This window comes from Suncus etruscus, chromosome 4, assembly GCF_024139225.1.
Source record: "Suncus etruscus isolate mSunEtr1 chromosome 4, mSunEtr1.pri.cur, whole genome shotgun sequence".
In the NCBI taxonomy this organism is placed as follows: Eukaryota; Metazoa; Chordata; class Mammalia; order Eulipotyphla; family Soricidae; genus Suncus; species Suncus etruscus.
In genome coordinates this window covers 77,473,359-77,498,943 of record NC_064851.1, presented here as the reverse complement: position 1 = coordinate 77,498,943, position 25,585 = coordinate 77,473,359, and the positions used below count along the sequence as shown (strand labels likewise).

Here is a 25,585-nt window from a genome sequence, read left to right as displayed (position 1 = left end):
ATTTTTATTAATCTTACATTTTATTCATTATTTGAAATTGTTTTTAATTTCCTGAGTGCAACTGGAGGTGCTCAGGAACTACTCTGGAGTGATCCTTGTCATTGCTAGAGGAGGGAATCACAAGTGTTGGAGACTGAATTGAGTCAATTGCACCCAAGATAGTGACTTAACTCCTATTCTGTTATGTCCAGCCTTACTGTTGTCTTCAGTTCAGCTTCATAACATACTTTTCTATATTCCTGTAAACAGAATTCCATTGTTAGTGAGACAATACAGGAGTTAATGCACCAGCTTTGCATGTGGCCAACCCTGGTTTGATTCCCAGAACCACATATACCCCTGAGCACATCTGATATGGTCACAAATTGCCCCAAAAAGAATAAATAAATAAACAAAAGTTTCTATGGAGCCAGGAGGATGGCTTAAGTGGTAGAGTCTAGCATGTACTAGGCCCTGAGGATGATTCCTGATACCACAGGTAACAGAGCACCAAGCTAATGTCATCATGCCTTTTGCCCACCTTGCCTTCCTGCTTCATTTTTTTGTTTGTTTTTTTGGACCACACTCAGTGGTGCTCAGGGGTTACTCCTAGCTCTGTGCCCAGAAAATTGCTCCTGGCAGACTCAGGGAACCATATAGGATGCCGGGAATCAAACCCAGGTTCGTCCCAGGTTGGTGCTATTGCTCCTGCCCGCATTCCTGCTTCTTGAGGAGAAGGTCTTTGTCCATGTGGCTATGAGCAACCTCCAGGGAACACTAGTTTTTGGTTTGGGTGCTGAATTCAGCTCAGTTGTTCAAGAACCCTCTCCCAACTTGCAGTGGAAGGTTCTCAGAGAACCACCTTTCTCCTCTGACAAGGAAGAATAATCACTCATCTCAGGGAAGAGAATTCTCAGGCAATAATGAAAAACAAGCATTTAGGATTCAGTACAATTTGACTTTTTTGCTATGTGTGCTGATGTTCAGGCAGTCACTAAACACTTTAAACTTTCCCAACAATATTCCCCACCTTCTTGGACCAACCAACCCTGTGTAACCTGGTGCCAAGAGTTTTGTCAGCACTTCTGTTATGCTAGACATGTCTGTTTTGGGAAAGATACTTGAAAAGTGTATTTGGCATTTTTATTTTAATTGTCCCCTGGGCCACACCTCTCTGTTTGCAAATCCACATGTACTCCCAACTCTTTCAGTTATTGCCCCACAGCTGTTTAGAGGTCTGCTCCTGAAAGACAGCTGGAGCAAGAATCTCTGCAGACCTGATTTTGAATTTGTAAGCAGAAAAGAAAGGTGGGCTGATCACGAGCCTCAGATTTTTTGGGAACTCCAGCTGGCAGGGGCCAGCACTCTTCTTTGACTTCACACCACCACAGTGCTTTGATCACAGAGCACAGCCTCTCCAGCCACCCTTGGCAGCAGCGACCTACAAGAATAGCCACATATGTTTGATGGAGGGTTGGATTGCAGGTGAAAGTGTCAGTGTTGCCAGAATCTGCACAGTACTGCTAACTTTACAGCCAAGGAGTAGCTTTGATGAGTCAGAGTACAAAACCTCCCAGTCCTGCACTGCACAGACAGGAAAAAGCCCTCTCCCCTGACTGCCTGCTCTGAGCTCCCACTTTATTCATTTTAAAAAATAGTATCAAGGGGCCGGAGAGATAGCATGCAGGTCAGTGGTTCGAATCCCAGCATCCCATATGGTCCCCTGAGCCTGCCAGGAGCGATTTCTGAGTGTAGAGCCAGTAGTAACCCCTGAGCACTGCCTGGTGTGACCCAAAAACAAAAACAAAAACAAAAAATAATATCGAAGTAAATGATATTGGGGATAGTTTTTGCTCTACAAGAGTTGTAAAGACCAAATAGAAGTTTATCATAGACTACACCTTGTTACCCTTTTGTGGATATCTTATCTTATTCACTGATAGTTTTGTTTCTATCAATTTTTTTGTGAATCAATTTTTTGTGAATTGATATCAGCTTTGTGAATCAATACTAATTACCATCAATATTAATAGTCATTACCTTTTTCCCTATGTTACTTGTGTTTCTTTGTTCTGTTTCAGGATTCATTCAGGATAGCACATTATAGTTAGTTGTCAAGGTTTCCTGGGACACTTGGTCTATGAAAGGGTTCCAGATTCTCCTTGGTTTGGTGATGCTTGCAATTCTGAGGATTATTGAAAAGTATTGGGAGAGAAGAGGAGCCACACCCCATAGGTACTTAGGACCTATTTAAGATCTGTGCTCAAGAATGAACCCTAGCAGAGATAGGGGGTTCATAGGCAGTACAAGAGATTGGGATTAGCCTCATTTAAGAAAAGCATTTTAACAATCTCTGTATTATCTCTCAACCTCTGGCAGAGTATTTTGTAAAACATAAGTATTGGACAAGCCTAGTGAAGATCCCCAAAATAAAGAGATTACTCTATTATATTACTTCTTGTGTGTAAGTAGGTGTGTACTAGTTAGGCAGTACTAGTTAGGGCTTATTCCCAGTTTTATATCCAGAGATTCTTTCCATGGAAGTGCTTGGAGGACAATACATAGTGCCAGCGATTTGCACTGGAGCCAGCCACATGTAAGATGAGCTGTACTAACTATATAGATAAAGTGTCTATATAGTACTATCTATACTGGACTAGCCATGGATATTCATTTTAAAAATTCTTTATATAAGGGCTGGAGAGATAGCATGGATGTAAGGTGTTTGTCTTGCATGCAGAAGGATGGTGGTTTGAATCCTGGCATCCCATATGGTCCCCGAGCCTGCCAGGAGTGATTTTTGAGTGTAGAGCCAGGAGTAAACCCTGAGCACTGCTAGGTGTGACCAAAAACAAAACCAAAAAATAATTCTATATATAAAGCAATGAGATAGAGATTTCAGAATGTTATACCCATCAAGTGATTTATTCTCTTCCCAGTGAATATTTTAAGGGTTAACATACCCCTCATTTTTTTTAAATTTTTATTGTGACTGAAGTTCATTACACAAAATTATTTAAGGTACATAGTAACAATGAATGAAGGGCATTCCCACCACCAATGTTGTCCTCCCTCCACTTCTGTTCCCAGCATGTCTCCCATATCTCACTCCTTTACCGCCCCCCCTCCCCAGAATAATAGTGTAACTGATCTCCACTTTACAGCCTGTTGTAGGTTGGGTATCTATTCTGTTTGGTGTTCCAGTCTGGTCATTTTTTGTTTATACTACATGTTTATATGACTGGTCCTGGTATCATCCTTTCCCCCCTTCAATTTATGAGGCTGAATGATTCAAGTTATGCTATTCTGTTGGAGATAAAAAGGTTAAGGAAAAGAGAAGAAAAAATTTGGTGTCAACTACTAAAAAAAATAAATAATAAATAAAGAAGAAAAAAATCACCGAATAATATCTACAAGAGTGAAAAAGAAAGAAAAAAGTGGAAGAAAAAAGAGAAGAAAAGGGAATTCCTGTGGCCTAAGAGATGCAGGGTTTCTCTACTCTTGAAGCATATTGTCATGGGAAGAACCACTGGCTCCATTCCTTCTCATTGCCATATCCCAGGGTTTTTGTTCGTTTGTTTGTTTGTTTGTTTTTTGTGGTGCCAGGAACCTTTCCTCTCGGTTGTGGATGAGAAAATCAGGCCACCTGTAGCAAGCAATCTTGGTATTTGTGCAGGTCCTAGGACAAAGCCTAGGATAGAGTCTTTAAGGTTCTAGAGGTTCTGTTCCAACATTGTTGGTGTGTTCAGTTTTCTGTATCATGTGCTCCATGTTTTTGCTTGTTCCCTAAGCCAAAGTCTAGGAAATTATGGTTCCAAAGGTTCTGCTCAGTCTCTGTTGTCAGAATTAGGCCTTTGTACTAAGAAATCTTGATTTTTGTAAGAGACCTGAGCTATAGCCTAGGGTAGGGTTTTCCTTAATGGTCTCAAGGTAAGTTCTGCCCAGTCACGGTTGTCAAAGTCAGTTTTCTGTAGTTAGTGCTCTTATTTTTCATAGTTTAAAGGACGATATATCTTCTGATTTCCACTTAGTGTTAGGTGATGTGATAGGACCTCCTGTCCTTAGGCCAAGTTGCCATTTTCTCGCTGTCCTCGTTGTCATAATTAACACTGGCACAAGTATATCTCCCAACAGAGTTTAGTTCCAGGTGTTGTTGCAGGGAGTTGTTTCAGTTCTATGTCTGGGATCTGGGATTTGAGAATGAACTAGCACTGTCCAATGTCATGGAGTCTGAGTTGTATCCATGTGACATATGTCCAGGATGGGAGGCACCCTTGTGTAAAAAAGTGTGAGTTCTTATCCTTAGAAGATAAGATCTTGCGTGAGACCATGATTTCCCCTTATTTACTGTGCCTATACAAAAACGTATGGTGTCCTTTTGTATTGCTGGTGCTATTCCGGGTAAGGATGACAGGCTACACATACAGTATCTGTGGTGTGGTCTGAGCTTTTAACCCAGGCAAGACGTTTTCTTGGATTTTGTACCCAGTAGCACCAAATCTGGTGAGGATAGAGAAAATATGTATATATAAAAAATAGAACATATAGATAAAACTGAGGTAAAAAAAAAAGTAAGTTGAGAAAAAAAAGGATAAAAAAGGTATTTGAAAAAAGAAAGTGATGGGGGAGGCTATCTGTATGTTTAGGAATACATATCTTAAGGTGCATTATTATAAAGGTATTAAGCTTACATAGGCAATTTAGGCCTCTCAATTAGGTCTTCTGAGATATTCATGTGGGGAGTGAAAGCCAAGGCACTTTTTCGTATTGCAGGTTTTGATCTAGAGTTTAAGATATGATTTGCTGCATTTCAGAGTCCTGTAATGTCTTTGAGCTGGGGGTTTTGCTGCAGCTGAATCCGATATCATGCAACAGTCCACGATTTGATGGGTGCGAGAGCATACCCCTCATTTTTGTACAAAATTACTTAATTCAATGCCCTAGAAGTTGTTCTAGAAGTATTTTTGTTGTAGCCAATTAATTTATTTTAGTCCTTTGAATTGCTTTGCCCAGAAAGAAATGATGGGCAGAGGTGGTAGCTAATTTTAAGTATAGCACTTCATTGCAGGTGAGTCCATGGTCATATTTTATAAATATATAAGTATGAAACCAGTAGGCAGGTTTTAGATGTTAGAATAATTATTAGGTTTGCATGAATGGTAGACAGTGCCTGACGATGTCTTAACCATCCCACCACTACCACACTATCACTATTGTCATCCTCACCTCCACTACTTTTCTCAGGTAAGATTACAAGGATCTTTGTGTGATTTGCAGGGCTGGGGAGGGTAGGATAGCAACTTTCTAATTTCAAGTTTTCCCCATTATTTGTATATTGGAGTTCAGAAGGTATTTAGCCTCTAGTTTAGGATTTAACCATATATCTCTGTGAGCTGGCTGTTTATGTTCATCACTTACATCATTCTCTCCATATACCTCCCACGTATTTGTCATGGTCTAAGCCACCACCAATGCCTTTACCCCAAAATATGCAGAGTGGGTGTCATTCCTGGGAAGGCCATCAGGGGTACCCTTGGTGCCTCAGAGAACAGGCAGGACTGTGCCCTTGGATTACGTAGTAGATGAGAAAACTGCCCCCAAGTTATGGTGATTGAATCACAGCTGCTTCCCTGCTCATTCCTAGTTTTTTTTTTATTTTTTAATTACATTTATAAATTACTCCTTGCTGCCTCCATCTCACCATCCAGTCACCTCCTAACTCCATATTCTGCCTTACTTCCTATATAGGGGGAAAAGCTTATGTTCTTCTCTGAGGTCATAGGCTCCCTATTTAGTGTCTCATTCCTTCTCACTTACTCACATGTCCAGAGATGCCAACATTTCTCCACACCCACTTATCACAAATTTTACCTCCTAACTCCACTGGATTATCTCCATCAGCATGAAAACATTGTTTATTCCCTTCATCTTGAGAACAAAAAATAATTTAAATATTAAAAATAACAATTAATAATAATAAAACTCTACCTACCAAATAATCTCTCCAAATTACCCCCAACTTACTGTCCCAGAGAGATAATCTCCATTTCCCTGTTTCTAAGAAGTAAGCTACTCCTGATAGTTCATGTAAAGAGCATCATTCATTCTTTGACTTTTTGTCACTAGCATGCTTCATTAACATTATGTTCTCCTTTCACTCAGGCTGTAACATGTATCATCATTTTCTTAAAGATTTCTTTTTAAAACTGAATAATATTTCCTTGGGTGACTGTGGATCCAATTTTGTTTTTTCAGCCACATGTTAACAAACATTAGTAATTGTTTCCACAGTGACTTGATATGAAAAAGCATACAACAATCTCTTTATGATTCTGTTTCAAATTCTCAGATAAAAGACAGAAGTAGAATTGCTAGGTAGTTCTACTTTTTTTTTTTTTTTTTGGATTTTTTTGCTCAGGGGCTACTCCTGGCTGTCTGCTCAGAAATAGCTCCTGGCAGGCACGGGGGACCATATGGGACATCGGGATTCGAACCAACCACCTTTGGTCCTGGATTGGCTGCTTGCAAGGCAAACGCCGCTGTGCTATCTCTCCGGGCCCTAGTTCTACTTTTAATTGTTTGATAACATGCCATGCTATTTTCTATAGCAGCTGCACCATTTTATATTCCCATGATCAGAAATTTGGTTTCTCTACTACTTTGTAGAGAAATTAAAATTTTTTAATTTGATAGTAGCCATCCTACTGGGTGTGAAATGACATCTCATTACAGGTCAAATTTTTTATTTGTTTTTTTGTTTTGTTTTGTTTTGTTTTTGTTTTTGTTTTTGGCCATACCCAATGGTGTATAGACCTTACTCCTTGACTGCACTCAGTGATCATGCCTGGTAGGCTCTGGGGATTATATGTGATTTAAACCAGGGTTGCATTTGCAGCCACGTGTAAGGCATTGTCTAACCGTCTATAATTCCGTTCATTGACTGACTCTTTCTCAATAGACTCACACTAAGGCAAGCATTTGAAATCATTCTCCTTCCATTTCTGATTTACCAGTATTGTTGCCAAAATATGGGACTGTACACACACTTGGTGCTCATAGTCATTTGCTCATGAATTGTGCTTGTAAGTACTCTATAGTACTTGTAGAGTATTTCACATTTTAGTTGTAGTGCTCATACACTTATTTACTGGGAAGGTTATTGGTTTCTGTCTGTTTTGTTCCAGCAGCTGAAACAATGGTTTGAAATAAGTATTCCATACCCATTTGCTGAATGGATAATTCAATGAATGCAGAATGGTATCAGTAGGGATACTATTTTACTATCATTATCATTAGTATGTTGCCCTAAAATCTAGGAAACTAGTTATGATATACATGGAGACTGCCTGATATTAATAGAGCCTGCAGCTATGCTACATAGTGTGATCCATGATCCAGAAGCCTCAGTAATACCTGGAAGACCATTAGGAATCAAGAATCTCAGGCCCTACTCCAGAACTCCTGAATCAAAATCTATATTTTAATGCGACCCCCTAGTAATTGTTTGCACCTTTTAAAAAAACACTTTTATTTAAAAAAACACTTTTATTTATTTATTTATTTAGGTTTTGGAGCCTCACTCAGCAGTTCTCAGGGGTTACTCCTGGTTTATCACTCCTGGCAGGCTAGGGATATATGGGATGCCAGGAACTGAACCCGGATTTGTCAAGGGTCAGCTGTATGCAAAGCAAATGCTCTACCACTGTGCTATCACTCTTACCCCTAATTGTTTGCACTTTAAACTGGAAGGTACTGAACCATTTTTCTCTGCCTTACTGTATCTTGGAATAACCGTAGTATCTTTAAAATGTGCTGATGGATCTTACTCCCAGAGATGAACCTAATTGGTCTTTTGATTTTGGGAGGCACATGCAGTGATGCTCAGGGGTCTTCTGACTCTGCACTCAGGAATTACTCTTAGTGGACTCAGGACCATGTGAGATGCTGGGGATCAGGTCAGCCACATGCAAGGCAAATGCCCTACATTTTTTAATTCTCTTCTGCTCATACATAATTGGTCTTGATTAGGGAATAAATTTAGGTCAGCAATACTCAGGTGGAATGGCTGACTTCATCATTATTGATTATCTATTGCTAAAATTAGAAACATGTCCATCACACCTTGATATGGAGAGTGACTTGTTGCTATTGGCATCACCAACCAGTTACCTTCATAACACCAAGATTTGGGCTTCATAATACCAAGATTTTTAGCTTTTAGACAGTCTTTTAAGGCAACTAGTTTTTACTATCAGATCATGTGCTTTTGTTTATACTCAGGTTAGTTTGACAAGTTCTACTATGGGAAATGAACACTGAACTTATTAGTGGCTTCTGCCTTTGCCAGCAGGGTCTAGAGATGAATGTGAATATCACACTAAAGATCTAGTGTGAGTAGAGACTGAAGAGTTTCATGGTCACTGAGATCAGTGACTCGGGTGTGGAGCTACCCACTTTCCAAAGTGCCTACATCCTATATTCAGAGAGTTTCTGAGCTTCCCCTACTCATACTCCTCTGTGCTCCCACAATTGAAACAGTCATTTACCGGATATTACTGGAAGGCTGGTTATAAACTACTCCTTTACTGTGACCTCCCAACATAATTCTTGAATATGAACTTGAATCTGAAGTTCAATACTCCAAACATTCCAATAGAAAGATGCAGCAGCATGGGTGAAGAAGCAGGGATAACTGATATCCAGGAGAGGTTCTGGGGAGGTTTGAGAAGCATTTCTAGATTTTCATTGACTGTTGGCCTCTCTTATTCAGCTCAAGACTCAGGCTCTTATAACTCCCCGGGCTCTTTCACCTCCAAGGAGTACCCCTGAGCCTGACCTCAGCTCCATCCCTCAGGATGCAGCCACCATCCCCAGTCTGACTGTCCCACAGACTCTCACAGGTAGGTGTGCTGGAAGGACTCTAAGGCCATGGGGATCTCTCATCATCCAACACTTGGTATATACTGTAAAAGCCAGGTAAACCAGGGAGTCACATAAACAGGTGAAGATGAGACCCACTTGAGACAAAGTCCTGAAAGTTGTGGCTGTTAACTCTATCCTCTTTTAATTCATTTGTGAGATTGCCCATTTCCTACAGTTCTCAGGCTTTACTCCTGACCCTGAGCTTATGAATAAATTCCTAAGGTGGAGCTTAGAGTGACCATATGTGGTGCAGTGGATTGAACTGGGGTTGAGTGTGTGCACGGCAAGCACCTTAGCCCCTGTACTATTTCTCTGGTTCTCCCAATTTAATTCTTTTTAAAATGGGGGGCAGTTTGGGCCACATCCAGGAGTGCTCAGGACTTACACTTGACTATGCTCAGGGATCACTTCTGGCAGTTTCAATATGCAATGCTGGAGATCCAAGTTTTAATTCTATTAAGTATTTAGATATTGTTATTTTTTCCCTGCTGATTTCTATTTGTTATGTTTATACAAAAAATGTATCCTCTGTAATCAGAAAAAAAATCTATTAAGCTTGAAAAGAAATGTGCTTTTCATTCTTTAGATTCTTCTTTTTTTTTTGGTTTTTTGTTTTTTGGGCTACACCCGGGGTGGCGCTCAGGGGTTACTGCTGGCTCTGCATTCAGAAATTGCTCCTGGCAGGCTCAGGGGACCATATGGGATGCCGGGAATCGAACTGGGGTCCATCCCAGGTCAGCTGCGTGCAAGGCAAATGCCCTGAGCTGTGCTATCACACTGACCCCATTCTTTAGATTTTTAATATTAAAATTGTTGACATAATTTTAACTTTTTCCTTCTTTTTGTATTACAAAATTTCCAATAATTTTTGGTCTATAATATTGTAATAATGGCTCATCCCTATTTCTTTTTTTTTTTTGGTTTTTGGGCCACACCCGGCAATCCTCAGGGGTGACTCCTGACTGTCTGCTCAGAAATAGCTCCTGGCAGGCACGGGGGACCATATGGGACACCGGGATTCGAACCAACCACCTTTGGTCCTGGATCGGCTGCTTGCAAGGCAAACGCCACTGTGCTACCTCTCCGGGCCCTCATCCCTATCTTAACCCCAACATCATGCCCATTGTCAGGGTACCTGTCTCCCTCCTTCAGGGAGCCCAGCCCCTCTTTTCACCCCCACCTCGACTAGAGGCTTTTACTCAAAAGCAATATGTACTCACTAAATGTACCAACACTTTTTATATTCTCTTTTGAGAGGAGCAACACCTGGTGGTGCTCAGGGGTTCAGAGGTTACTCCTGGCTATGCACTCAGGAATTACGCTGGTGGTACCGGAAGGCCACTTGCAAGGAAAGTATATCACTTGATATACTATTGCTCAGGCCCCAACTCTCTCTCTCTCTCTCTCTCTCTCTCTCTCTCTCTCTCTCTCTCTCTCTCTCTCTCTCTCTCTCTCTCTCTCTCTCTCTCTCTCTCTCTCTTCTGGTTTTTGGGCCACACCTGGCAGTGCTCAGGGGTTACTCCTACTCCTGGCTCTCCGCTCAGAAATTGTTCCTGGCAGATACAGGGCACCATAAGGAATGCTGGGATTCGAACCACCATTTGTCCTGAAAGGCTGCTTGCAAGGCAAATGCCCTACCAAGATGCTATCTCTCCGGCCTGAGGCCCCAACATTCTTTGACCTTTTAATTTGGAAAGAGTAGGGTACACTTTGGTCCTTATAAGCTTTTTGTTTATTTATTTGGGGGCCACACCCAGAAGTTACACCTGGCTCTGCACTCAGGAATAACTCCTGGAGGTGCTCAGGGATGCCAGAGATCAAACCCAGGTCAGCCACATGCAAGGAAAGCACTCTATCCACTGTATTATTGCTCTGGCCCAAGGCTCTTTCCAACTTTGCCCAGATCAAAGCCCACAAGCAGGCCTGTCATGCTAGGAGCTAAGGGTTTTCTTCTTTGTTTCCACAGTCTGCCTCTACATCAACAAACAGGCCAACGCAGGGCCCTACCTGGCACAGAGGAAGGTACAGCAGCTCCCAGAACACTTTGGGCCTGAGCGGCCATCAGCAGTCCTGCAGCAGGCAGTGCAGGCCTGTATTGACTGTGCCCACCAGCAGAAACTGGTCTTCTCCCTGGTCAAGCAGGGTTATGGTGGTGAGATGATGTCAGGTATGTCCAGGGGATGCTATGAAGTGGGCCTCAGTATCTCTGAACCTTAGCAGATGGTGGTGACTATGGCCAGGTCATCTTCCATGGGACAGGCTCCAGTGTCTCTAATGAGCTCATGGGCTCACTGATTGTCTTGGGGCTCCAAGAGCAGATGCTTTCAGACTTGAACAAGACAGTTGGGCATGGAATCCTAGCCCTTAATTGACATTTCTTTTCCTCCTCCTTTCCCAGCCATCCATCAGTCCTCTAAATCTAATGTTTCAACTACACCCAGTGCTTTTCTTTCACTATCCCAGGCAACCACACTTGACTCTTGATAAAAATGTCATGTCATGCCTCTGCTCACCTCTCAACCCTTTAAGACAACTCTATCACTTGCAGGGAAATCCCATTCTGGGGCCGGAGCAATAGAACCACAGGTACATGCCTTGCATGTACTGGCAGGTATGGCAAAAATTAATATAAAGGAAGGAAGGAAGGAAGGAAGGAAGGAAGGAAGGAAGGAAGGAAGGAAGGAAGGAAGGAAGGAAGGAAGGAAGGATGGAAGGAAGGAAGGAAGGAAGGAAGGAAGAAAGGGAGGGAGGGAGGGAGGAAAAAAGGAGGAAGAGAAGGAAGAAAGAAAGGAGGGAGGAAAAAGAAAAGGACAGCAAAAGGAAAGAAAAGAAAAATCCCATCCTTTAAGACCCTCCCAGATTCCTCTGTGAACTGTCCAAAATGCATTTGGGGTTTCATGTACTCTACACAGTTACCACTTTGGTGCCTCTGTGCTTTTCTTCCTCCAAGTCTTTCCTTTATTCCACCATTCTACCTGCCTTTCTGTCTGTTTGGATAGCTTTTCCCCCACATCCAGACCAGGATATCCCTGTAACTTGCTCCTGTACTCCTTGTAAATGTCTCTTCAATGTCTCCTTGAGTATGGCCATCCTTCCATACTGTTCCTTTAATCTGTTCTTTTTCTCTTGGACTTGATTCCCTTGCAGGGTGATGAGGAAAGTCCCTGGTCTCAACACCAAACCTCAGATTTGTTTCTGTGAACAATGCCTTGGGGTCATAGAAATCCCTTCTCCCCTTCCTGCCATTTCCTTCCTTTAGTTCCAGCCCTGATACTAGAGCTTCTTGAAGGTGAGCCAGAGGCCACAGACGTAAAAGACAAGTTTGGTGGCCCTACCTACTGTGGATTCTTACCTGCAAGGCTATATGTGAATGAAGGCTCACTAAACAAAGGTAGTTACCACCTGCCCTTCACCCACGAACCTCAGGCATTGACAAGATGAGTTGTGTGTGGGGGAAGTATTGGGCAACACCCAGCAGTGCTTAGGGTTTACTCCTGGCTCTGTGTTCAGGGATCGCACCTGTGGTGCTCAGGGAAATGTGGTGCAGAGGATTAAACTGGGGTTGACTACTTGCAAGTCAAGAACTATAATCATTGTACTATCTCTCTAGCCCTAGAAAGATGTCCTGACACCAATGTGTGGCTTTCCTTAGATCATGTACATGGCCTCTTTGTGGCCAGGGAGAAGATTCCTACAGGCCTTCTCAATATTGCTTTGGAAATGTCCCCTGCCAGAAGGGAGAACATGGCATAGTGATATAAGAGTTCATCTGAAAGCACCTGAGATAAAAACTGGAACAATTTGATTAACCAAATAAATAGTACAGTACTAGATAGCTCATGGTTTAAAAATAAATATATTTGAGCTTATACCACTACTAATAAAAGATTGAGGGGCCGGAGAGATAGCATGGAGGTAAGGCATTTGGCTTTCATGCAGAAGGTTGGTGGTTCGAATCCCGGCTTCCCATATGGTCCCCTCAGCCTGCCAGGAGCGATTTCTGAGCATAGAGCCAGGAGTAACCCCTGAGCGCTGTTGGGTGTGACCCAACAACCAAAAATAAAATAAAATAAAGATTGAATGAATATGATCACAGAGGGGCCTGAGCAGGGGCACAAGCAGTAAGGCGTCTGCCTTGCCCACTCTAGCCTATGACGGATCATGGGCGTCCCATATGGTCCCCAAAGCCAGGAGTGATTTCTGAGCTCATAGCCAGGAGTAACCCCTGAGCATCACTGGGTGTGGCCCAATAACCAATATATATATATATATATATATAAGCACAGAGAAAGGACAAATCCTCCTTACAGAAGAATAGATAAGATATATAGACTCTTTACCTATCCAGGAAGTGGAACTTAATTCCCCCATCAGTGTCCTTGGAGGTGACAGGACTTAGGGACTTGTTTCTAAAGAATATAGGAGAGAAACATGACTCAAGTGCCTTAGTGGGTAGTGAAGGCCAAAGGGACAACATGAACCCCTGATCTGATGAGATAAGAGCACTTCCCCTTGGTGTTTCTCTCCCCCCAAGCCCAGGGCTCCTGCCATCATGGAAAAAACACTAGACCACTTCCATAGTAAGGGACATTTCACAAACACTTTCCCAGACCAGATGCTAGGATCATTGAAATCAACTCTAGACTGAGGATCTCTCAGAGCTCAGGCACCTCAAGAGCCCTGACATTTTAATCACCTTGTAACACTTCCATGAGATTCTGGAACAGATGCAGTTGACCCTTCAGTAAAGCTTGTTAAACAAAAGCAGAGATAAATCCCTTACAGAACAGGTTCTCAGTGGCTGTTTCTCTGGTCTTTCAGTCTCTGCGAGCTTTGATGGGAAGCAGCATCTGCGGAGTCTCCCTGTGGTGAACAGCCTGGGCTATGTACTCCGATTCCTCACCAAGCTGTGCCGGAGCCTCTTGTGTGATGACCTCTTCAGCCACCAGCCCTTTCCCAGGGGCTGTAGAGCTTCTCAACAAGCCCAGATGGAGGAGGAAGGCAGGATGAAATCAGGTAAGCTTCCTCCAGGGGCATCTCCCACCAGTCTTGGGTCTCCTATGACTCTGAAGGGCCACCACAGCACCTCAAATGTGCTTGCTGGAGGTCTGGGGGGCTGTATGTCTGGGTTCCCAAGGGAGCCATCTGGGCTGGCAGTACCAAAGGTAGTCCCAAAGTTTAACAGTTGAAGGAAGTCCTTTATTACAACTTTTGGAGTTCAATCTTCAGAGTTCAATTAATATACATGGTCTTACACAACGAACCATTTTTATTTTAATGCCCCCAACTAAGACTCTTAAACATTTATTCATCACTTCTGAGTAGTTGAAGGACTATTAAATGAAGGAATTAAGAAATTCAGAAGAAAATTCAAGGCCTTGGGCCTGACTCCCAGAGGCCTCAGATGTTCATTATAGGGTGTAATTGTGGGTGATGAGAGGGACTGGATCAGGCCACTTCAGATATGTGTTCCAGAGTGAGTGTTTTCTTTCTTCTCAAAAAAACACATTGATTTCACTCCTAAGTCGCCTTCTATCTCAGAATATCACAGCACAGGGAAGTGATCTATATGAAGGGTGGCAAGTACATATGGGGAAAATTGCCACATCGTTGATTGCACGAGGCAAGAGCCTAATCAAGGGTTCTCCTTCCCCCATTTGCAGACAGTAGAGCATGACTTTGAGTTCTGGAATCTACAATCCAACTGATGGTCAAAAAGTTCCCTTTGTTCTTTTTTAGAAGACATGGTATTGATTTATTAAAGACCTACAAGCAGAAATTTTGATGTAGTCATTATCTCCTTCTGTAAACATTTGCTTAGCCTTTTGTTCAAAACACCATACAAGAGCTTGTCTTGGGATAGGATATATTAGAAGTAGTTGAGGAATAGAGTCATTACTGTGAATAATAAAAAAAAAATGGATACATCCACTGGTATGTACTTACAGACTAAGACCATTTCATAGAAGGACACATAAAAAGCATAACTATATCTCACAGGTTGGAGAGATAGTACTGTGGGTAGAGCACTTGCTTTGCCTACAGATGACCCAAGTTCAATTTCCAGCACCCCAGTTAGTCCTCTGAGCCCACCAGAAATGACTTCTTGAGTGCAGAACCAGAATTAGGCCCTTGAGCACCACTAACAAACCAAAAATAAACAACAAAAAAGAGTGGCTATTTCTTTTGTTTGGTTGGTTATTAGAGTTCCAATCACTCCTGTGGGCTTGGGGGGCTATAAGGGTGTCAGAGATTGAACTCAGATCAGCTGTGACCTAGGTAAGCATCCTGCCTACTGCACTATCTCTCCAGTCTCTGGGATGACTGTCTTAAGTCTAGAAGGATAACTGAGAAAGGTAAAGCCAGAATCTTAGCTTGGAGCTTCTCAGGTGCTATCAGGTCTACAACTTCAACCTTTCTGAGAACTGGGAAATGGGCAGAAATTTGACCTTAATGGAGGAATGAATATGATTAAATATAGTTGTCATGGCTGACTCTATATGTCCCTATGTGTTTTCTGATGTGTGTATTGGGGGGGGGGGGTTGGAAAAGTCGGGCCTTTATTTTCTGTGTCAAATGAGGGGCTGGAATTGCTGGTATATAATCTTTCTCCTTGTTCTGAAAGTCTTTGAATCTGTCCCCTTCAACCTCCACTGGTTCAGAAACATATTCTAAAGCTAATGTATCTTCTAATGAATCTTGTAATGAGACTAACAGAATAGCTTGATCTTGCTTCTCAAATGCTTGGATCATTATTTCACTGAACAAGCCATGACCTCTTTGACATAACCATAAAACTACGTAATTCTTGTCTCCATTTCTTTACATTACCCTGTAATGAAGGAAGAGGTAATTTAGCAATATAATACTTGCCTTGAATTGCTCACTGCCCTGGGTTCAATTCTGGGCAATACATAATAAATCAACCAATAAAACAATTTTTTCCTATGAGCTTACTTCTTATGAGCTTGTCCCTGGGTGAAATTTAAGACACTTCACTCAACTTTTGTGGACACCTTTTTCGTATCAGAGCCTTTCAAGTCAACAGTGAATGTGTTTGGATCAATGTAATAATTAGTGTTTAGATTATCTTCTGATACCTAGCTTCTCCTCATCCCTGCTTGAGCATATTTATTTGGGCATATGTCTTAACCCCATAAAGGTAGGTATGGTGGCTCCTCTCCTTACCCACTCCATGACCCCAAACCTTGTGTTTTTTCCCTCCTGCCTTTCTAGATAATATTGTCTATATTTAGAGTAGGGAATGGAGGAGAGGTAAGAGGTAGCTGAATTATTTACCGGTATTGGTTTGGGGACCACACTGAGCAATGCTCAAAGGTTATTTCTGGCTCTGCACTGAGAAATTGCTCCTAGTGCTGCTCTCAGGTAACATGTGGGATGCTGGAATCAAATCAGGATCAGCAACAAGCAAGGCGAGTTTACTTTCTGTATACTATCACACTGGCCCCAAGATGGCAAAGTTTTAAGTTTGCTTATCCTCCTGTGTATTGGCTTCTCCATCCTTTGGAGATCCCACCATCTCTCACCAGCACTTCCCTTGGCATGTAACTTTTCTTAGCATATCATTCTACTCCTTTCAAAGCCTTCTGGGAACTAGGGGGGGGGGGCAACTCTTGGCTTCTTTCTACTGAGGTCTTTTCATGTATCCAGACCTGCCTGTGGAAGGGATCTCAGGTGACCTCTCTTCCCAATGCTTTTCCTATGCTTTCTGGTCTCTGAGAAACAATCACTATACTTTGCCCAAATAAACTTGGTTTGTAGGTAGATTCCTGCAGGAACCTCTCTCTATTCACTGTCCAAGTCAAATCCAAAAGCCAGACTTTCATATTTCTTGTGGGAAGCAAACAATAATACATGGTGTCTCTCAAGTTTGAAGCACTGATACTAAGCTACTCACAGGGCCATGCTGAAGCCATTGGGAGACATGCTAAATAATCCTCTCCACAAAACCTTTTCTAGCTGACCACTTTTTTATTCCTATAGTGCCTTTGGCTGAATCTGGGTAGTCACTTGAGATCTTTTCATCAAGTCCTTAGCAAGACATGCATATCTCATGCAGGTATAAAGTGCCTTGCAGCTTTAGCCACAAGGGAATGTAAAAGAGTTTCATATTAACATGCTGTACCAAGAGCCTCTGACAGCTCACCTTGAGAGATCTCTCAGGTCACTCTTGCCTTGGTTTCCACCATGTTAGATCCCTATCCAAGCTCACCATGCTGAAAGAAGTTCCAGTCTTTTCCATGAAGGTTATTCAGAGTTAGGGATCTGACACCTGTCTTCCCTTGACTAACACAGGTTTCTCCTCCTGAAAGGGAACTGGGATCCTTCTTTATTGGCTTGGCAGGCATAGAAGTTATCAATGATGCCAGTTATCTCCACAAGCTTTCTAATAACTTCTGTTTTATTTGTAAAACAAGTGGTTCCAAACAAAGCAACCTCCATGTCTGTAGTCTTGCAGAAAGGAGTGTTGTATATTTCGCACATCAGGTGCAGTCTTCTCACCCCAATTCTTTCTCAATAGTCTAGAAAGTCACCTTTAGAGAAAGACATCATTTCTTTACCATTGCTTTATAAATGTCCTCTTAAGCAACATACTACTATTGTTTTTAGACAATTTATAACTGCATCATCTTTTCTGCCATCATAGCAAATAAGACATATGTTTTTCTATGAGAAAAGAAAAAGGGGGCTGTCTGTTGATTCTGGATTTCCTATGTACCTACAGGACCACACTATTCTTCAGCAAGATTGTGGGGCTGTGAGCGCATTTGAACCAGGGCCTATACTGCCACCAAGGCATCAGAATAGGAGAGTTGTGGGATTGGTATCACACAGAGCACATCTAGATGCATGCCTGACCCGAGGACCAGACAGTGTGCATTAGGGACCATCAAAGGAAGTAGAATACTTATGCTTAAAACTGGAGAATGTGAGGAAGACATGATTTTAAATTCCAATATCTGATAGCAGCAGGTTGTAGCGATTCATTCTCTGTGGCCCTGAAAGTATATACAACTAAACCAAGGTTTAATTTCTATTAAATTATATTAATTTAATATTATATTTTACCTTTCTAAGAAAGGTAAAAGCTCAGTGGCCTGCAAAGACCCATTAACCACAAATCCCATCTAGAGATATGTTCAAGTTCAAGATGTGTGGGATTAAGAAACTCTCTCTCAGGTAGAGAATCTGGTAACTGAAGAACCAACAGGAGCATCAGGTGTAGATGATGATGAAAATAATTTAGAAATGCCAAAACTATTAGAAGTGAAAATTGTTGTCTGGGTGGTACTAATCTCCTGTTACTGGTCTCCACTTAGGAGGGCTCTTGGGGAACCCTGGAAATTCAAGAGTCAGAGTCACATGACCTCTCTGATTTTTCCTGAGTGTCATGGCTAGAGTGTCAAGGGCTGCCTTAGATTGACAAATACTAAAGTGGCCCAAGACCCCAGAGAAGGATCTCCTGGTGGAAAAGGTAAATTCTAAGACTAAAGAACCCTGTAAGGACAGGGAGTACACTTCTTCCAAGTCACTTTCTGAGATCTTTGAAATATCAACCTTCTCTCCAAGTGATCTTTCTCCTGGTCTAGGGAAAACCAACCTTTAGACTTCTATGGAGGCCTGCACTCACTTTGGAAAATAGAATTCCTACTTGGGGGGTTTTGGAGGGTTGACACATGACTGTACCAGGGCTTACTCTTCATTCTATACTCTAGGATCACTCTTGGTGTGCTTGGGGGACCACATACAGTATTGGGTGAATTGAACCTGTATTGGCAGCATATAAGGCAAGTGGTAATCTCTGCACCTTCTGCCCCTGTGAATTCTCTGTACTAGTGTTGTTTGAGACCAAGACTGTCAGTCCTGCCGTTCAGTTGGACCAGCTGTCACCCAAACATGGCTTATCTGTTAGAACACAGACCATAATGTTGAATCCTGTTGACTTATTTGATACATTTAATTTGTTTGTCTTAGAGCTCCACACAGTTGTATTCAGGAATTACTGTTGACTCTGTATTCAGGAGTGACCTAGGGAGTGCTCAGAGGGAGTGCTCAAAGACCAAATGCAGTGCCAAGATTTGAATTCGGGGTGGTGAGATGCAAGGCAAGCACCTTAACATCTGTACTATCTCTTTAGCCCTGATTTGGACATATTTTAAAATAAAACACAATAAAATTAAGGAAATACACTCCTTATCAAGATCACAGGGAAATCACTTTATGAATTGAGGATTCCAATGCCCAGGATGTGTGACAAAGACGACTGCTGTAGGGTGTCACAAGGGGCTATTCCACTATTTGAGAGACCCCTGTGTTTTTCTATATATTGTTTTTTTTTATCTGCTTGCTTGTTTTTAGACCATACCTGGCAGTGCTCAGGGCTTAGTCCTGGTTCTGCATTCAGGGAATACTACTGATGCTGCTCAGGGAAACATATGGCATGCTGGTGATCAAACCCGGGTTGGCAGCATGCAGGACAAGTGCCCTAACCATTGTACTGGCCTCTGGAGGAAGAGCTCCTTCTGAGGAAGTATGGATAAGAAAGGGTCTGTGAATGGGGAGACCAAAGGCATACTTCCTTCTTATAAAGGATGCTCCAGAAATTCTCTGAAAAGCTACCTTGTGCCCTCTCTCCAGTGGAATAATCCAGTGGAAAATGACTACTGGTTTTCAGAACACTAACCAACTTCTAATTGACTCCTTACACATCAATCTCACCATCCCTGTGTAGCTGGCCAGATAGTGCTGGGGATATCTGGGTCAGCTACACAGAGGAAATCCAAGGAAATGGGACTATGTTCTTTGATTTATCTGTCAGTGCAGAGAGCACAGAGACAATGACCAAGGACATGGCATGAAGCCACTGTCAAACCATCAGGACCTACTATAGCTGTGACTAAAGGCTCCCAACACTCCCCTATAGCTTATTCCCTTGCACTAACACCCTATGCTATATTGGACCTTAAGGTAATATCTGGACATCCACACCATTATTAAAAGATCACCATCAGAGCCAGAGTGGAAATAAGTCATGCTAAGCAGAAGTGATACCACTTTGAAGCTCAGGAAGCTTCTAGATAACCCCCAGAACCCTCTATTCTATTTGGGGGTGGTTTTCTGGGTCCTACCCATAATCAACAAAACCACTAATGAACAAAATAATCCCACAAATTCTCAGCAGACAATGAGACAAGGTATGATGTTGCTGCTGTAGAGACAGATACATCCCAGGTGCTGCTGAGTTTATCATGACTATTTCCAATGTGAACAGAGTTCACAGAAACCAAATAGCCCTCCATCTGTTTTGGTTATCAGACTCCTTAAATAAGCCACTCCCCCAAACAAGTGACTTAAGGGCACAATTATTCTCTCATAGCTTCCTTGAATCTAGAGTTATGCTGCCCGCCCCTTCCCCCCCCCACTGGCTCCCAGGCTGAGTCTCCTGAGCTGCTGAGGGGAGGAGGGGGGAACCCATGCCCAAGCACATTCATTGGTCAAAGGGTTTCCTTCCCCTCAGTTATCACAGAGTACCTCCTGCAGCTTGCTGTGCTGGTGTGCAGTGTTAGAAAGTTCCATGTGTCTGAAAGACAGGGTATTCACTCAGGACCAGAAACTTGCGCAAAACCTCTTCTGATGAACCCCACTATTACTACTGCGGTGCTCAGGAGTTATTCTTGCAGGTGCTTGGTGGCTGTGCAGTGCAGAGATTGAACTTGAGACCCCCCTACATGCAAAGCAGAGGTTTTGTCACCTGAGCCATATCCCTGGCCCCAACTTTCAAGTTTCTCCTGCATGAGGACTATGGAAGAATCAGTCACAGCTGTAGAAAGTCATCTCTACCTTTACTTTTTCCTTATCTTGGGAGTGCCCAAGCAAGACAATATTAGCACTGCTGCAAGACCACCAGATCAGAGGGACTGGCTTTTAGCAAAAATTCCACAGAGGAAACCTACCCATAAGCTTAGAACAAAACTACAACCAACTAGGGGATACAGTGGGGGAGGAATCCAAGAGGTCAAGTGGTAAAACAATGGTTGGTTTCCATGCATCTCATTAGGAGAGAAACAAGATAAATGCACTTCCATGGACCAGAGATGAGTCACTGAGGTTGCTTCTGAGGGCAGAGGGGTCTGAGCAGAGAGACAAGCTTCAAGAGCAAAAATCTATACTGGCCAGGGACCAAGATAATGGAAATTGTGATTGAAGTGAAGGAAAGGCTGTGCCTCCTCACTGCTGAGCCTGGTGCCCTTTGAACCAGGAAGGCTAGGACCAGGGTAAAACGAGATGAGCTTATCTGAGTAAGAACAAGGGGCGGGACTGAGCCTGAGAAAGAGTCTGCAAACCTTCACAGAAGCCTCAGTGAAAGGCAGCGAAAGGGAGGAAGGCTGCTAGTTTCTTCCAAGCAAGGGAGCTAGCTCCCTTCTGACTCTCTCAGCAGCACTGAGCAAGTGCAACAAGAAAGGGGCAGCTACCAGAGGCTGCTGGTGACAGTGAGACAGCCACCCATCCAGGTAGGTCAAACAATCTCCTGTGTCTCTGACTCTGAGCAGGGCGGAGCAGCAATTCTAGGAACATGTTATTGTTTGGGGGCAGGGGACTTCGTCGCTGCTCCTTTCCCTCTTTGGGCTTCTCTCCCTGCTGGTTTCTTTCTTTGAATTCCAAAGCCAAACAGCTAGGCACCTTAGGTGGCAACACCTGGCACAGCCTCTGGTAATCGTTAATCCGATGCTATTCAAGCAACAGTGTTATCGAACCTGTGGCATTGCTTCCTGCTCTAATCTGAGTTGCTGGACAAGGAATCTGTGAGGTTGCCGGCACTTTAAAGAGAGCCGCACCAGGCTGTAAACTAAAGGAGCCCTCTGGACACAGATCTTCTGTTTGGATCTCCTTGTCCCTGGACAGGGTTTCAGATCTGCAGAGCTGGGGAGACATGCTGGCAATTGACCCCCAGCCTGAGAGCCTGTGGCTGTGGGGGTTACAGGAATGTTGACTCTCTGCAGCTGCCCCTCCAGCTAGGAAGATATGCCTGATGTGGGAGATGTGTGGGGAGTAGAGGGTGTGTGTGCATGCGTAGTGTGTGTATGAGAGGGAGATTCTGTATCAGAGATAGAAAGGAATGTTTAATGCTAGAAAAGAATATAATATAGGTGTATAATAAGTGAGAAGTTATTATGGGAGAATACTTTTGTCTTGTTTGGGGGCCTCTAGAGGATTAGGCAATGCAATAAAAATGCCAGTATATATGTGTATGTATATATTAATGAAATAGATTGAAGCAATGGAGAGCAGGGGTCAGGAGGATACGAGTACATTGGTAGTGTAAAGGAAGTGTATACCAAACCATATAGTTAACAATACTGAAAGTAAGAGACCCAAGCTTCCACAACCAAACTCAAAAATGTACTTGTCAGAGTGGCAGGATGGGGATAGGTAGTAGGTGGGAGGAAAATTAGGAACCCTGATTTCGGGCAGAAGACAACAGTGGGGCCGGAGAGATAGCATGGAGGTAAGGTGTTTGCCTTTCATGCAGAAGGTCATCGGTTCGAATCCCGGCATTCCATATGGTCTCCCGTGCCTGCCAGGAGCAATTTCTGAGCATGAAGCCAGGAGTAACCCCTGAGCACTGCCGGGTGTGACCCAAAAACCACACACACACAAAAAAAAGACAACAGTGGTGGGACTAGAGACTGGACTATAGTGTGGCTAAAACTCAACTATGAATAACTTGGTAAGTCATGGTGCTTTAATAAATTAAAAATAAACAAAACAATCAAGCACCCTCATTGTGAGCAGTTGGGTTTTGTATCCTACTTGACAGTTGGTTAGCAATAGCAGAGAGTAAGTTTGTCTGAGGTTTTGCACATATGGCTTTTTCGTCCCTGCTTCTCTTTGCTTTCTTCAGCTCTGGACTTTCCCCTTCCTATGCCTCTCCCCACTTCCAGTTCTTGGCTCTTCTCCTCATCTCAGGTGCTCCTGCTTGAGTCTTTACGGCTGTACCAGGCATCCTGAAAGCCAAGAGTGCTGGAGAGTTTTCCAGGGCATATGGGAAAGGGAGGAGTATGCTCACATGTACAAGGCACACACATGTTTCTCTGTTTCTCTCTGTTTCTCTGTTTCTCTCTGTGGTGTACCTGAGACCTGTTGTCTTTCATAGTTAATATTTTCAATTGCAAAATGTTTTACTGTGTATTTTAATGTACTTAGCCTGTTTTTAAAATGTATGGTATGCATTTATGCTGTACTTGTGTATAGGAAAGGTATAGGAACAAAAGGTTCCCCCAATATAGTTTAAAGGTATAGGAACATAAAAGTTCCAAAATAGTGCTTGGTAAAAAAGCATTAATAAAATTTTAGGTTACAGGTATAAAGTATATTTTGCAAAAATATTATGTTTTTAAAAAGGGCTGGTATATTAATTTTCACTTTATTACATTGGTGCATAAAAATATTAAGAAAAGGAGGAAATGTGGTGTACCTGAGACCCACCCATTTCTGGGAGGGGTCTTGGGAACCGGATAATAGGTGTGACCTTACCTGCAAGACCTCTCATTCCTGGGAGGGGTCTTGAAAAAGGTAGATAAGGCTGGGACCGAGGGAATTCGGCCCTTTTTGGCCGTTTCCTTTGGCCCGGAAGATGGCTGAAGTGAGTTAAGACACAGGGCTAGCCAAGAATGGCTGAATGCTTAAAAGGTTATGAGTAGGCCACACACATGTGGTGGATAGGGCATGAATAAAGTTAATGCTTCCTGAAGCCTGCCTTTGAGTGAGTGATTTCGCGTTTCACCTGGGCCTGGAACTCGCCGGCTAGATGGGGGATAAAGCCACGTGGCTGGGGCCTAAGCACAAAGGCCTCCATCCATCGCCATCCAGCCCCATCGTTATTTATTTGACACAACATCTCTCTGTTTCTCTCTCTCTGTCTCTCTGTCTCTGTCTCTGTCTCTGTCTCTCTCTCTCTCTCTCTCTCTGTGTGTGTGTGTGAAAAAGGAACATTAATGAAAAAAGGCCATTTGACACTCCAGAAAATGTCCTAATCCAGGAAACACTACTAACTTCAAACATGCCTTATATCCTTTGCATATCCCTTTCTTTTAAGCCTATTCTTGTGATGGTGCAAAAAGCAGATTAATCCTTTTTCTGGAGGAAAGACTGACTGGTTTATGAGAGGCATCATTAGCAACTTGGATAAAGGTCAGTTGTGTGGTAGAGGGATAAAGGAAAGAAAGTTGGTGTTCAGTGCAGGCAGTAAATGCCCTTCAGTAGAGTTTGGTGTGGATCCCCTGTCTCACAAGGAGCCTGGGACCAGGCAGATCATTTCAGACGAGAAGAGAGAGGGAAGAGCATTTATGAGTCCGGGTACAGAAATTACACAATCCAGCAGAGCCGGGTCTGGGGCCCCACCTGCTGTTCACTCAGCAGTAGCCACACAACCAACACTAGAAACTTGTGATTCTCTTTCCCAGTACAAACCCAACACTTTCTTTTTTCCTACTTTACGGAGAGGATTTAACAGTTTCTGTGTGCCAGGAGCAAGTTCTGCACATCTATAATTCATCTACCTGTATGTTGGATGATTTAGCACTTTGGGATAGAATAAAGTGATAGAATATGTTTGTATTCAGCATTCTTCTTTTTTTAACTAAAGCAAACAAATTGGGGTTAGATGAAAGGAAGAATTCTCAGACAATGAGAAGCACATGACCAAATGGAGCAAAGTATAAAATGACTTTGGGTTAGGTTTTTTTATTTTTAAATAAAAGGCTTGGTTATACACCTCTTTTTCTTTTTTCTTTGTTGGACATCTCCCCATCTGAAGAAAGAGGTTGCAGCTAATTCAGTACATTCTGGTGTTCAGATGTCTCAGTAAGATGTATAGAAATTTTTTTCTATTATTCTACATATAAAATTTACTTTTTAATATATAATTTTTTTATTTAAGCACCATGATTACAAGCAAGATTGTACTTGGGTTTCAGTCATAAACAGAACACCCCCCTTCACCAGTGTAACATTCCCACCACCAATGCCCCCCCTCCTAGAAATGTTTAAAAATATTCCTTTAGGTAAATTCTCTCTCCATTCATGTGTGCATGTATGTGGTACCAGAGATTGAACCTAGAACCTCATATAATCAAGGCACATGCTCTACCACTGACACAATTCATTCTATAAACTTCACTGTTTTTGTCAACATAAACAATACCATAGCATCAGAACCATAGCTTAATGGGCTAGTTTAATCTTACTTATGTCTCTAAAATACGTGACTATTAAAAAATAATGTTCAGGGCCAAGTGATAGTACAGAGGTTAAAGTTCATGTCTGGCCTAAGGCCAGAATGAAAGTATCACAGGAATGGCACTTGCCTTGCACACAGCCAAACTAAGTTTAATCCTCTGCATATTACCAGGTGTAATTCTTGTGTACAGAGCCAGGAATAACCCCTGAGCACTGTCAGGTCTGACCCCTAAACCAAAATAAGCAAAACAAAAGGTGTATCCCTGGCTTGAGCTGACTTGAGTTTGATCCTCCTGAGCATGCATCCTCCTGTGCATTGCTGGGTATAACTTGGGAGGCTCCCAGTGCTGCTAGTATCTCCTTGAAAATCTCTGGCACTATAAGATGCCCAGCAGCACCATATCCTTGGATCCTCACATTGAAC

General features: G+C 42.7%; 1 protein-coding gene across 1 annotated transcript in view; it reads left to right on the top strand.

The window, feature by feature from the left end:
• The window catches only part of SCML4 (Scm polycomb group protein like 4), a 44,963-nt gene that overhangs the window by 4,385 nt on the left and 14,993 nt on the right, over nucleotides 1-25,585 (top strand). The window contains exons 2-4 of the mRNA XM_049771202.1: nucleotides 8,750-8,879; nucleotides 10,868-11,068; nucleotides 13,723-13,917. Coding sequence (XP_049627159.1) covers nucleotides 8,750-8,879; nucleotides 10,868-11,068; nucleotides 13,723-13,917 — 526 coding nt within the window. The remainder of the gene's footprint in view (nucleotides 1-8,749; nucleotides 8,880-10,867; nucleotides 11,069-13,722; nucleotides 13,918-25,585) is intronic.